At 36.7% G+C, this 14,180-nt stretch overlaps 2 protein-coding genes across 2 annotated transcripts in view; one reads left to right on the top strand and one right to left on the bottom strand.

Moving 5' to 3' along the window:
* LOC121426056 (ankyrin and armadillo repeat-containing protein-like) overlaps window positions 1–9,885 on the top strand; it is a 35,163-nt gene extending 25,278 nt beyond the window's left edge. The window contains 5 exon segments of the mRNA XM_041622199.1: window positions 77–235; window positions 3,696–3,813; window positions 4,446–4,752; window positions 5,763–5,812; window positions 6,296–9,885. Of these exon segments, the coding sequence (XP_041478133.1) occupies window positions 77–235; window positions 3,696–3,813; window positions 4,446–4,752; window positions 5,763–5,812; window positions 6,296–6,546 (885 nt within the window). The 3' untranslated portion in view covers window positions 6,547–9,885.
* A 1,928-nt stretch (window positions 9,886–11,813) lies between these two features.
* The window catches only part of LOC121426122 (sushi, von Willebrand factor type A, EGF and pentraxin domain-containing protein 1-like), an 80,430-nt gene continuing 78,063 nt past the window's right edge, over window positions 11,814–14,180 (bottom strand). The window contains 2 exon segments of the mRNA XM_041622289.1: window positions 11,814–12,621; window positions 13,547–13,705. Coding sequence (XP_041478223.1) covers window positions 12,509–12,621; window positions 13,547–13,705 — 272 coding nt within the window. The 3' untranslated portion in view covers window positions 11,814–12,508.

Raw genomic sequence — 14,180 nt, 5'->3', positions numbered from 1 at the left:
CGTCACGGCTTCCTTTGAACAGTGTAGCATTTACAGATTTTATTTTTCTTTTTCAATATTTTTCTCACCAACCCAGAGTGTTCGTCTGAAAGCAGGAACAGCCCTGTCCACCTTTGCCTTCAACAACACCAGCCAGCAGTACAACATACGGGAAGCAGGAGGGATCAGGATGTCAAACTTCCAGAGATTCTTGGAGTCTGAGGATGATAGTCATCAAGCCCATGCTGCTTTTCAGGTCAGTGATGTCATAGGTCAAAGAGAGGTCATTAAAGTGTGTGTGTGTGTGTGTGTATGCAATTCTTGCTATTCATAAGCTAAATGTATAGGTCCTAATTAACATATGGGAATCGGGAGGGATCAGGACTTCAAGCTTCCAATGTTTCTTGGAGTCTGAGGATGATAGTCATCAAGCCCATGCTGCTTTTCAGGTCAGTCAGGTCAAAGGTGAAAGTGAGGCCATTGAACCATGTGTATGTGTGTGTGTGTGTGTGTATGCAATAGTTGATATGTATCAGCTATAAATACGAGTCCTAATTAACATACTGATATCGGGAGGGATCAGGACTTCAAGCTTCCAATGTTTCTTGGAGTCTTGAGGATGATGTCATCAAGCTCATGCTGCCTTTCAGGTCGGTCAGGTCATAGGTCAAAGAGAGGTCATTGAATTGTATGTGTGTGGGGTGTGTATGAGTGATGCCATTTATCAGCTCAACTTTGAATCCAATTCACAAAAGAGGTTTAAACTTGCATGGGGTAGAAAATCATGGACTATGCAGATTTCTTTGATAATTCAAGCATGAATTTAGCACCCTTTGCAGGAAGTGCATTCATTATTGACCTTTCTTCATTTTGTCATCTTCTGATTGTCATTATTACCCTGGCTGTAAACAACTACCTTTTTATGAATGAATATCAGAGCTGCCAAGTAGTACGATTTTTCCGTATTTCATACGGAAATCAATTTAAAATACGGCAGTACGCTTTTTCATGATAAAATACGGGAAAAAACAAATTAGAGAAGAAAAGGTATTGTTCACCCCACTATAGCATCTGGGAGCTTTCGGGCGGAGATGAAAAAATGGCAGCCGTGTGTTGCTGCCCTCTACGTTCAATGAGTTGTGCTTTCATCAAGGCTTTCCGATTAGAATTTTCGATATCCTGGCGAATCAATGCGGGTGACAAGTTCCGAGCGCACGCACATAGTTTACAAGCGCAAAGCAGCAGCTCAAATCGCGATATTTTGCGACTGGTAAATACGTCTGTAAGGATGATGACGTCATCCAAGATGGCAACTTACGTTGACCGACGGAAGGATCGAAGATGACGATGTTTCGATCATCATTTGAAAGGAATTAGCGGTAACTGCGGTCTAAGGTACGATATTTCTGAATTTCATACATTTTTCCGTAAATATGGATGCTCTCAATTTCTTTTTCATAATGTGACATTTTATGATTTTATGTGCAAAAAACGATCGGAAAAAAATCAGGGGCGGTATTCTGAAAACGTTCTTATCTTTTGTTCTTATCTTTTCCTTATCTTGCTTTCCATCCTATGCTGAGCACATAAATCTACTACTCGCGCATATAATACAAAAGTGCGCTAAAAAGATAAGAACAAAATGAAGATAGTGGTATTCTAAAAACGTTCTTATATTTTCTCTTTCTTAGCTTTCACGGTATTTAAGATAATATTTAAGATAGCTAGAGGGTTATCACATCTCACGATGTCCGCGTTTTTCTTGCTCAAAATCGATGGCCACTCGTAGTAACAAGTACCAATAAGTATTCCTCCCACCATTTCTTTCATTCACCCTTTATTTTGCCAGTCTCTTTTTCTATCCCTTCTTTCTTTCTTTTTTTCTTTCTTTTATTTATTTTCTTTCTTTCTTCTTTTCTAACTGTCTGTCTTTCTTCTTTTCTTTCATTCTTCATTTATATCTTTTCTTTTGTTCTGTTTCCGTGAATCTTTTAATTTTTTTTTCCTTTGCTTTGTTTCATTTGTACTTCATCTTTCTTCCTTTTTTTTATTTCCCTTTTCGTTTTATCCCTTTCTTTTTTTTCTTTACTGAGTCTTTATTTCTGACTTTTCCCCTTTTCTCTTCCTTTTCTTTCTTTTTCCTTTTTCTTTCTTTCTTTCTTCCTTCCCTTTTTCTAATTTTTTTTCTTCCTTATTTTTCTTCCATTCTTTCGTTTTAATACATGCTTTTCCTTTTTTAATCATTCATTTTATTTTCCCCCCTTTTTCTTCCTTCCCCCGGCCCTTTAATAATTCTTAATTTTTCTTTCTTAATTTTTTTTATTTCTGCTTTCTGACACTTTTGTGTCTTTTTTTACTTTCTTTATTTTCTTTATTTCGCTCATTCTTTTTTCGTTCGTTCTTTTATTTACTCTTTTTCTTTACTTTCTTTCTTCTCTCTGTCTTTCTTCTATTAACTTTTTTCTTTATTCTTTCCATTGATTTTTTGTTTCGTTTTATTTTACCTTTTCGTTTTTCTTTTTTTTTTTCTTTCTTTCTTTGTTTCATTTTCCTTTTTTTCTCCTTCACTTTTTACATTTTTATTCCCTTTTTCTTTCTTTTTTTCTTTCTAACTTTCTTTCATTCATTTTTTCAGACTTTTTTCTTTTTCGGTTCCTTGTTACTTTATTTTATCTTTTTAGTTTGACCTTTTTCTTTTTTGTGTGTGTGTTCCTTTTAGTTCCTTTCTTTTCTTTCTTTTTTTTCTTCATTTTTGTTCCTTCACTTTATCATTGATAATTGTTCTATTTCTTTCTTCCTTTTCCTTTTTTTATTCATTCTATTTTTCTTTTTTTTTTTTAAGTTCTTTTTGCTTGCTTTCTTTCGTTTACTCTTTTTTTTCTTTCATTTTCTGCTTTGTTCCTCTTGTCTTTTTTTTCTGCTTCATTCTTTTCTTTTCTGTCTTCTTACTTTAATACCTACTTACTTTCTTTCTTCAGTTTATTCGTGCCTGCTTTATTTTCTTGTCTTTCTTTATTTTGTGCACGTGGACGTCTCGAAATAATAAAATCAGTCATTGCATATAAAATGCCTATTTCGCGCAATGCGCCAGAAACAGTGTATGCGCAGCGCCCATGATATTTTCTTCACATAAGGAACGCTTCTATTGGTTAAACTGCCATATAAAGCGCATTTTGATTGGTAAAATCTTAAAAATGGGCATGTTTGAGATAAGAAGGGGCAGTCCTTACAGAGATAAGATCGCGTTAAGAAGATTTTCAGAATACCGATTTGCAATGATTTTAGCGTCTTCTTATCTCAATGAGATAAGATAAAAGATAAGAACAAAGATAAGAACGTTTTCAGAATACCACCCCAGGTTTCCGTCGAATGTTAGATCTAACGTTACGTTGTCTGTACGTATGGGCCTCCAAATTCTTCAGTCTATGTATTGGTGAGTGAGCCAACGCAGTTCAGCGGAACAACCAAAATACAGAGACTGAAGCTTTGTTTTGGTCTCGTGTGCGACGGTGTGGGGCGCAAAATAATGTAAGAAGTGATCGAACTTTGCCATTATGCGTGCATATTTATCTCACGGTAAAAATACTGATTTTGGGGGATAAGAATACTGAAAATGCAAAATACAACTTGGCAGCTCTGGAATATGCTTGCTGGGGACCCATGTATCAGAGATTCTTTTTCATGGATTAATGTAAAATTGACTTGAAATCTTTCAGATTGTGGTTCTAGCCCGTGTAATCGTTGACAGGGATCAGGTATCATTGTCAGCGGAAGGAGTAACAAGGCTGGTAGGATTACTCAAGTCTGAGAATCAAAACACTGTTATTCTTGCAGGTAACATTTTCTAGTTCTTTAATTGAAAATCAATATTGTTCACTTTCTTAATGCCAGAGGACCATTTAATTCCTGCTGGTTTGTAAAAACAAAGAAAATCTGACACCTTCAGATCAGTCATGTAATCTTATTTATTCGATGCAAGCCAAGTATTAGAAATTTGTGTTTGAATTTATTTTGATTGATTATTGACCAATTAACTTCAGAACAAAGTTCATGTAATGTATGCATTGGATTGATAACTGGCTTTTAAGGTTATTAAACAGAATTGAAATGTGTGATACAGGTATATTCCTGATCTTCAAAATGATGGAAGCATTAAATTGAAATGTGTAGAATGTAGAGTTGAAAAACCACCAAGTCCTTATATTGCTCAAACATGTAATACAAGTGTAAACCAAGAGATTTTTAAACACTTGAGATACGTTATTTGTTAAACTAATTGGGCAATGCAAAAGTGGTATTTGAATACAAATCAACTACCAGTTTTCACTTGATATTTCTTTACTTTCGCTTCATTTGGAATTGAACAAGTTTCTTGCAACGCCCTATAAGTTTCCACTGTATGGTCGAATATCATCACCAAGCCAAGTCAACATATTTCCTTTCCTACTGGAACTTTCCTCATTCAGGGAGCCTCCTTGCCAGTCTTGCCCACACCAGGGCGGGTATACCCGATGCCATGATCACATCCGGTGCTGTCGACATCCTCATCAACCACCTCAACTCCGACAACATCGAAGTCCGTAGCTCCTCGGCAGTGGCCCTTGGCTATCTGACATTCAACAGGACGGCGACGCGGCTTTTGCTGATCGCCACCAGGAACACACCGGGTCTCTTCCAGAAGCTGATGGACAACCTGGATAAAGATGGCAAGATCTCTGAAGACTTCACTGAGGAGTTCAGAAGACAACAGGTTGTTGGACTACCAGCTCTAAGGTATGGTGGATAAACTTGGAGAGTGATTCTTTGTGCATATTTTATTAATTGGGGTGTGCACAGTTCATTGATACTTGATCTACACCCTCTTCATCTTCTCTCCATGGGGCGACCTTGGACTTCTAATTTTAATTCATCTACAACCAGTCATCAACTACTCATTTGGTCTTCTTGCCGTTCAGACCATTCACCAAACTTTGTCTAGCGTCCACACTGCAAAAACTGTGGTGTTGATTTAACACCAGCCCGGAATCTCTATATGTCCACACCAGAGAAGTGTTAAACAACACCGGTTTTGGTATTAGTCTAACACCAGGTAGGTGTTAATACAACACCAATCTATTGAAACAGCATCGGTTTGATTCAGACTGGTGTTGTTTTAATACTTCTCTGGTGTGGACATATATAGATTCCAAGCTGGTGTAAAATCAACACCGGAATTTTTGCAGTGCAGTTAGGCTAGTTAAGCCATACCCATTTCTAATATCCACTCATTGTAATGCCATTCAGTGTATTTGGTTAGATGAACTTTTTATGAATAAAATTTTTATATGACAAATAAATGCCAGGTCTTAAAGAATCGACCAATGCTCTGGTATATTTGACCGTCTCAGTGATGCTCTCACTAGTGACGTTCCATCTGGGGTCCGTTTCATAAAACTTGTTGCAATACCAAATCTACAGTAATAGTTTAAAGCTACTCAAATCCTTCAATCTGATTGGCTGACAGTAAATTTGTTTAGAAATTGTGCATTTGTTATTATAACAAGTCTCAGTGAAATGGGACCCTGACTTAGGGGTGGTAGGATGTTATATTTTTTATAATTCCCCTGAAAAGATGGTTGTTCCTTTTTAGTAATCTGTCATAATACCCTCTATAAATGTTATTCCAAATTTTTCCTTAAATTACAATTTTTCTGTTCACAAGCATCCCTCACAAGCATCAACTTTCCTCTTTTGTTGATATTTTTCTTTTTCATGCCTGTCTATTAATTCTCTTTTTTTATCAGCTTGGAGAAGCATGGAGGCCCATCAGCTATACCTCCACCAAGACCAAGAGGTAAGAACTACCAAGTGGCTATTACAAACCCAAACATTATTTGAAATACAGCGAAGCCTGCACTATATATAAAGACCACCCAGGAGGCAAATACATCAGTCTTTATGGACAGTATGCTCCCCTAGATGTGTTATTGGGGAAAATTATTCAAGGGATACCTTGGTCTGTAGAGATGGGTGGCCCTCCTACGCAGGTCGTTGCTAGAGGTTTGACTGTTATAATATTCCACTTATAAATGTTCTTGCAGTATTATTGTGAGGTTGATGATCACGTTGAAAGAGAAACACCGATTAGTGGATAGTATTGAGAACACTTTGGCCAACCAATTACTCGAAATTAACACATACATGTGAGTGAATTTACAATAAGAAGGGCTCAACTTGCAGCATGTGTTATGAAATTCACAAATTTATCATGACACTGAACAAGAAAAGCTAATCTCCACCCTTTCTTAATCCTTGTATTTGTGTATTTTCATTAAAGGCTCAAGCAGGCAACAGAGTCGACCAAACACGACCATGGGTTTCAACAGCCGTCCCACCACAGCAGCTTCCTCCAAATCGGGTAAACCGCCCCCAAGGTCAACCTCGGCACCGGTTCGCTCCCGTCAGGTCCGAACTCCAAAGGTCATCACCCCTAAGGTCATCGCCCAGGGCAACGGACGCAGGGTCAAGATAGAGGAGGGTAACGTGTCGTCAGCTAAGTCGACAAATACAAAGGTAGCTTGGGACTGAGCGAGAGAAGAATTCTCCGCTTGTTTTTTGAAGTCATTTGTGTGTCATCACTTCAACCTGTCTCTTAACCTGCCTGTATTTTGAAATCTTGTGCTCAAATAGCACATTTAGTAATACTGGTGGGTGTTTCGTAAAGCTGTTCGTAAGTTAAGAGCCACTTTAAGAACGACTGGTGATCATTTCTTGTGGTAAATGGTATATACCAAAATGTTAATTGGAGATGGTTTTGTGCGTAAGAAAGGATCATCAGTCATTCTTAAAGTCGTTCTTAACTTACGAACAGCTTTATGAAACAGCCCCCTGGTAATAATGTGTTATACTATGCATTGTTTGTGCAGTGTAATGCCTGTTTATATTTGTTTTGCCTTATTGTATTTTTTGTTTTGCAATTGCCTTGTGTGTGAACAATACTTAATTAATGCCATGTGGAAGCATTAAGCTTTTGCTCCACGACACATGACAGGTGAAAGAACATTATACAAATGATGCATGCAGCCGAGTGCGTTAGTGGAAATGCAGAGCACGCAAGGTTTCTTTAGATAGATGCCGCACTTTGCACAAGCCGCTTGCGGCAGTTGCCCAGTATGTATCATCTGAAGAAACAGAGCTTTCTCTGCATTTACTTTTACGCACAACAGAGCGAGTGCATTATTTGTGTTATAAAATAGCAACACAGAAACAAATTTTTAAAAAGTTACAGTAGTTTTGTTGGACTTCTCCCGGGACTTCTACAGCACTGGTTTGCTCGAGCCGGGGCTCGAGCGTGCAATATAAATTTTCGTTGCGCACCTTTTGCACTGCCGTGCAGTGCACCAAAAAAGTTGTGTCATGTGACACGTATTGGCCAATTGCTATGCTTGAAAATATAGAGCTATTTTATAAAATAAAATGTACTGTCAAATGCCCTTCATGACAGTTAAAAACCAAGAAGTCTTTGACGAAAATTTGTGAATCGAACAGCAGTTCTGTCCTGGACTCTGGACAAATACAGTCCGACCTCTCTTATCCGGCCTCCCCTTATCCGGATCTCTCTACTATCCGGATGCACACTTGCCGAGATTTTTTTTTTTTATTCAATCTACTGCATGGAGAAATGAGATTTCAATCTAAATTCAATCCTACGCAAACTCGCTTTCATTATATAGTCTACCAACACCAAAATTATTTTTCATGAAAAAAATCTCACCCAAATCACCGAAAGAACCTAGACAAGGTATTTTCCAGTAAATCAGGGCGCAGCACAAACATTTCATCACTTATCCCGATTGGTGCTGGTCCTAACGTGTCCGGATAAGAGAGGTCGAACTGTATTTACAGATGTTGGTAATCTCTAAGACTGAGGACGAAACTGCTGTTCCGGTTCTCCAATATTTTGACAAAGACCTCCCACAGCTGTTCATTTTCATTTGACACGCATCTTCACTACATTAACCATGTTCTTGAATCCCATCTGCGTCGCGGAGCGAAAACTCCCTATTGAAATGTGATGTCAGAGAGTATTATGAACATTTTTTTTTATCCCGCATAGACTAGTCTTTTAATAAGTATGTGTATTCAGCCATTGGCTAGCACACACATGAAATTCATAAAGAAGAGATCCATCCAATTGTATATTTTATATATCTAGCAGCATCATATTTGTGCAATGGAATTTTAAGTATAGTTTAGAATTGTATTAAAGAGAACATATTAAGTATAAACTACATATTAAGTAAATTTAATAGATGCAAATAAAAGTGTATTTGAGGAAGAGATGAAAAAAGAAAATATGAATTGAAGTTTGATGACTGACTAGTTATCATGTTAATATAACACCAAGATTCTTGTAACATTTGGTTGTCAGGTTATTTTAAGTCATATTTTTTATATTGATTTATTGGATGGAATTCATGTTTATACCGTACTTGTACCTTTATAACATGAACTCAACCCAGCCATGTATTTAGATCATATTATGCATCATTTCTTTAAGTGCACATGTGGGGTCATGCATTTATTGTGCATTCGGGTCATTTGTTTTTTATACACAGAAGTGATTTGTTGCTGTATAGTACTTGCATTGGTTTGTGCCTTACAAATGTTATTTTTGCATGCAGGATTAGGTACATGTATGTATTTTGATCTTGATACGAGTCACATCTTTTACCATTCTTCAACTAGCCACTTTGTCTGAATCGGTGGTTCTGATCTGATCAAGTTATGACTTTCATGTCGTGAACTGTAATATTATGCAATGTTATCAAAATGTAATCCATTCTAGCTATTGAATTACACATGACTTTGAACTATCACACCTTGATAAATTCCAAACTTTGATGGTCCTAATTTTTTATTCGAGTATCCGTCCAATGCTTTTATATAAATGGAAGCAGCATATACAAAATGTACGTATGTATAACATGATGAAATCTTTGATATCATAACTGAATATTTTTATGTTTGATACAATTTGTGCATTCCATAATACACATGCTCCCAAGGTTTGTCTTCAAGAGGTTTTCTTTTCCTTGGGGTTCAACAATAATTCCTACATAGCATGTGCTGTGAGTCAGAATGTGGAGTGTCATGGCCCTGTGGATTAGTCTTTGGACTTTGAAACAAAAGGTTGTGAGTTTGAATCCCAGCGATGGTTGTTTCCTTCAGCAAGGAATTCATCCACAGTGTGCTGCACTCGACCAAGGTGAGGTAAATGGGTTCCGGCAGGAAGTAATTCCTCAAAAAGCTGTGTGCACCTGAATAGGTAGCCTAGCTTTAGCCGGGGTAATACGGTAACAATAGCAGGGCCCGCTGGGAGAACAGTTTTCGGAACTGAACTGGCTACCCTGGGTAAATATACCGTTATTAGAATTGAAAAAAGAGGGATATTTTACTGAACAATGAATCCTAAATTCAGGGAATATTACAAATTAATAAAGTAGAACTACAAGTGACATCCCAGGAAAACTTTAGTGTTTAAAAAAAGGTTTGTAATTAGTTTTAAAGAGACAGACTTTCATTAATACTTGTATACTGTATGGTGTTGAGTACACATAATCTCTTATGATTATTACAAAGGGGCGATGTTACAATATGAATGCAAAATGTGCACAAGTTATCATGAAATGCACAAATTGCAAATGATTGTAATATAATGTATATGCATTAAGATATATTTGCCTTTGCTGCCATTAAATAGATTTTATAATTATTAATGAATGAATATCACCTAATTACTGTCTTGTAATAATGTATCATAGTTCTATCAGAAATTCCCTTCTATACAAAGAAAATGTGTAAATATATATGCCTGCAAAGCAAGTATTTCCTTTTTTTTAAACATTTTGATGGACACAATGTAAGTTTTTTATAAATATATTTGTATATTACAGAATATGGATTTTCTTTTCTATTGCAAATGAAATAAACTTGAATAAGCGACATGAAAGGGGTTTCTGTTTCTTTTATTGATCAATGTCATTGTTGTAGAGTACATTGCAAAATGAATGATACATGTTTATTGCAAATTTTTATTTTTGTTTGAAACATTGAAATATAAAAACAAAAGCCATAAAAAAATTGACCATCTGTTAAAATGGTGCATTCTATTTATTCCTAGCAACTCATACAGCTTCATGTATTTACACTATGACAACAACTACTACATGTACTACTACTACTACTACATGTACTACTACTACTACTACTACTACATGTACTACTGCTACTACCACTGCTGCTGCAGCTAATACTTCAGGGGTTTTTTACAAATAAGATATTTACAGTATACATGACAACAAATTATAAAATTGGATGACAGATAATATGGTTATCAACTATTAATTATGAATAATCATACTTCAAGTGTGGACAATGGCATTCTAGCATTGTACAGCAAAGAAGAGATGCATTGTACATTATTAATAATCATACTTCAAACAAAGTGTGGACAATATCATTTGAACATTGTACAGCAAAGATAGTATGCATTGTACATTATCTACACTGCATGGTGGAGCATGCATTTGCTTTGAAATAAAGGGAAAGTACATGTAATTAACATCCTGGGTACTGTAACACAAAGGTTAGCAATCAATCGTACGCTTGATTTTCACGATTGATTGTACATTGTAGTCAATGCAATCAATTGTAAAAAAAATGTTCTACGATCATTGCTTAACTTTGTGTTAAGGGCTCCAGATAGATGTCTAGTTCATTTAGAATATGAAGAGAAATTATGAGACAAACATGACTAAGATTTATTACCTGTCCACAAATCATTAATTTGACCAAAGTGTGGACAACTTCATTCAAACATTGTACAACAGAGATACAATTTATCTGTGAAATGCACGATAGGGTAATCATTTGCTTGAAACGCTTTTTCAAGAGGAAACTTTATGGATTCTACAAATCACATTGAGAAATCTTTTATTGAAAAATAATACATGTTATGTTTGCCACAAAGGGAAAGTAATATATTATATCCTGATGTCTGATTAATTTTGAGTATGAGCAGAAATGTGACACAAACACAATAGTGAAGATTTGACATAAATCAATCAATTAATACCCGGGGGGCCACTTCCATTCACGAGTGGATACCATCCGCGACCATGGGGTCTCGAAAAGCACCCTAAACACGTAATTTCCATATTCTGAAAATGCACCCCTTAACAAGTATTGGCGTGTGAAACCCTACCCTTAACAAGTATTGGAAACAAAATGGTACTCTTGGCAAATATTCCCTGAAATGAACCCCTAAACAAGTACAGGGGGCCGTTTCATAAAGCTGTTCGTAAGTTAAGAGCGACTTTAAGAACGACTGGTGAACCTTTCATACGCGCTAAACCATCACCAATAATATACTATTCACCACAAGAAGGGATCACCAGTCGTTCTTAAAGTCGCTCTTAACTTACGAACAGCTTTATGAAACACCCACCAGGAATGTTTTATTGTTATGGGTCCTTTGGTCGTCGGCTTACCTCATTTGGTTTAGTACGACCCCAACTTCTACACCTTGCGCAAATTGGACTCTAAACACGAAGTGTTGGGGCAAAAAGGACATCCTTAATAAAATATTTTATTTTTGTTTCATCAACCCCGCAAATTCGTCCCTAAACACGTAATTTTCCTAGTGAAATAGATACCCTTTTTTAATTATTTTTGTGTTTTGACACCCTTATCACGTTACTTACGTAACATGCCCTATTGTGAAAAAGACATCCTTTTTACGTGTTTTTTGGGTCGCGCATGCTATCCACTCGTCAATGTAAGTGGCCCCAGGAATTAATAAGAGTTGTGGATCTGTCAAATACATGTATGTGATACCACCCATCCACATGTCATGTGACAATCATTTTCAAATGCCATTTTCACTAAAAATATGAAAATATTCTACTACATGTAGTGCATCATTCATGAGACACATTCATTCATACATGTACAGTACATGTTTTTTTAAGAGGAAAATTGCTGTATCATACAAGTCACATTGTAATATCTTTAAATGAAAAATAACATGTTAGCCACTGTTAGCTCTTTAGACATGAACTGAACCAGTATCAGTTCCATTCCCATATTGTAAATTGACATTTGTAAGCCAATGGGGGTCCTCTACAACTTTCATAGCTTATCGTTCCCTTGTCATTTCCTGTTCCTTTGTTTGCTCTCATGATTATAAACTTGATTTCTGGTTGATAGATTACTATTTCTTAATTTGTGGAAGCACCCCGCTCGTATGTCAGACTTTAAAACTGTGTCCATTCCAATGCTGATGTGTAGCTCTCCACTTGAGGATAGGCGCAAGCCTTACAAACCAAAGTTCATGTGTTTGCTCCATGACCTCCCCTTTAAAATTTCATTTAAAAAGGAGTGTTTTATTGTAAAACAACAATACAGGTAGATTGCTTCCCCTAATTACTCCTGCATCGTGCATTCTATGGTATACTTTGAACCTTAGGTACCATGTCCGTCTTGTATCTTACAGTCCGACCTTGCAATGTGTCTGTTTTCTGAATGGTTGGTATGAGCCTGGCGGACAAGGTAAGCACGGTTGATATCCTGATGCCGAATAGTGACCCGATGAACACGGCTCTGAAATATGAAATAAAACATTATTAGATGATAAGGGGAAACATTCCACTTCCCTTTATCAGAGGTGCCAATCCTTTGTGGACAAAAATAATTACTTTTCTTTAAAATTTCAATTAAAAAAAAAAAAAAATCTGCATTCTTACAAGTTTCAAAAATCCTATTTCAACTGGAAAATCATATTTACTGTCACTTTTCCCTTAAAAATCCTACTTAATAGGATACAATTATTTGGCAAAGCTGCTTTATAATAAACATGTAGTAAAGGAATCTCTCCATAAAGGCCACCTGCTCATAGAGACTTTTTCTCAACTCCCCGAAGTGGTCTTTATAATACAGGTTTAAGTAGTAGTAGCAGTAATGATAATGATTGATGATGACAATGATAAAATATCAGATATCTATGGACTGCTTTTTAGGCCCCTACAGTTTTGTGGTTAAATCAGGGCACCATTTCAAGGAGCTCATCAGCACCAATAATTTATCATTTCCATATTGTAACAAAAGACCTGTGCTTCTTAGCCCATCAATCCAAGGATTTCCCTGTAATGATCAGAGCTGACAATAAACACTTTTCACATCACTACACAGAACGCTTTAAAGAACATAGAAAGTGTACCGTCAGATATGCCCTTCATGGCAGTGAATAACCAAGAAGTCTTTGTCGAAGAGTCAGGACTCTGGACAAACGACATATTTGGCAATTATTCGTCAGCTCCGAAACTTAGGACGAATGAACTGCTGTTCCGATTCACCAACCTTCAACAAAGTCCCTCAGCTGTTCATTGCCATTTGCCAAGCATTTTCAACACATACATGTTTGCTGCATTCTAGAATTCATTTTGCATGGCTGTGCGAAAACTGGCTAATTTAATCCTTGCTGACAATTTTCATGAAACACCTAGCAAAAACAAAGTATGCATGTTACCTTGACAGTCCTGAAGTGACGTTGATCCACTTGGAGACGACAGTCCGTTCGGGCACTGAAAACATTCGGAGTGACCTCTCAGGGGTAAGAACCAGTCCTCTTCACAAGGGATGCAGGGAGAAAAACCAGATGAGGAATGGTACCCAGGCTGACATTGCACTGTCAATGCAGAAGGAAATTAGAATGAGTTACACTGTGCTGCACTCAACCCAGGTGACTGGGTATCTTGTAGGATAAGTGCCTTGAAAGCATGGTAGTGCACTGAGATTAGTCTAAACACTGTGACATACTCAACTCAGGTGAGATCACTGGGTATCTGATAGGATTAGTGATTTTACTGCACTGAAGACTGCTGATGAAGAGGTAGCGCGAGCTAAAACCGGGCTAACAGTAGTTGCTCTTTGTATCCTCTGGCAAAAAAACCCACCTTTATAACAAATCCAGATATTGTTACTCAGGTTATATCACCGCTACAAGCCTACAAAAGAAATCTGATGAAATCCCAGAATATATTCTCATTACTCAAACACTCATTTTCTATCATTGATATTTCAGAGATTAGGAAATACGGTATTCGCTTATTTATGCTAGAATCAAAGAGGAACGTTCTATTTATTTAGATAGGCATTCTAAA

This window comes from Lytechinus variegatus, chromosome 13 (genome assembly GCF_018143015.1).
Source record: "Lytechinus variegatus isolate NC3 chromosome 13, Lvar_3.0, whole genome shotgun sequence".
NCBI classification, from domain to species: Eukaryota; Metazoa; Echinodermata; class Echinoidea; order Temnopleuroida; family Toxopneustidae; genus Lytechinus; species Lytechinus variegatus.
The sequence above is the reverse complement of the archived record's forward strand: the minus strand, read 5'-3'. Positions and strand labels throughout refer to the sequence as shown.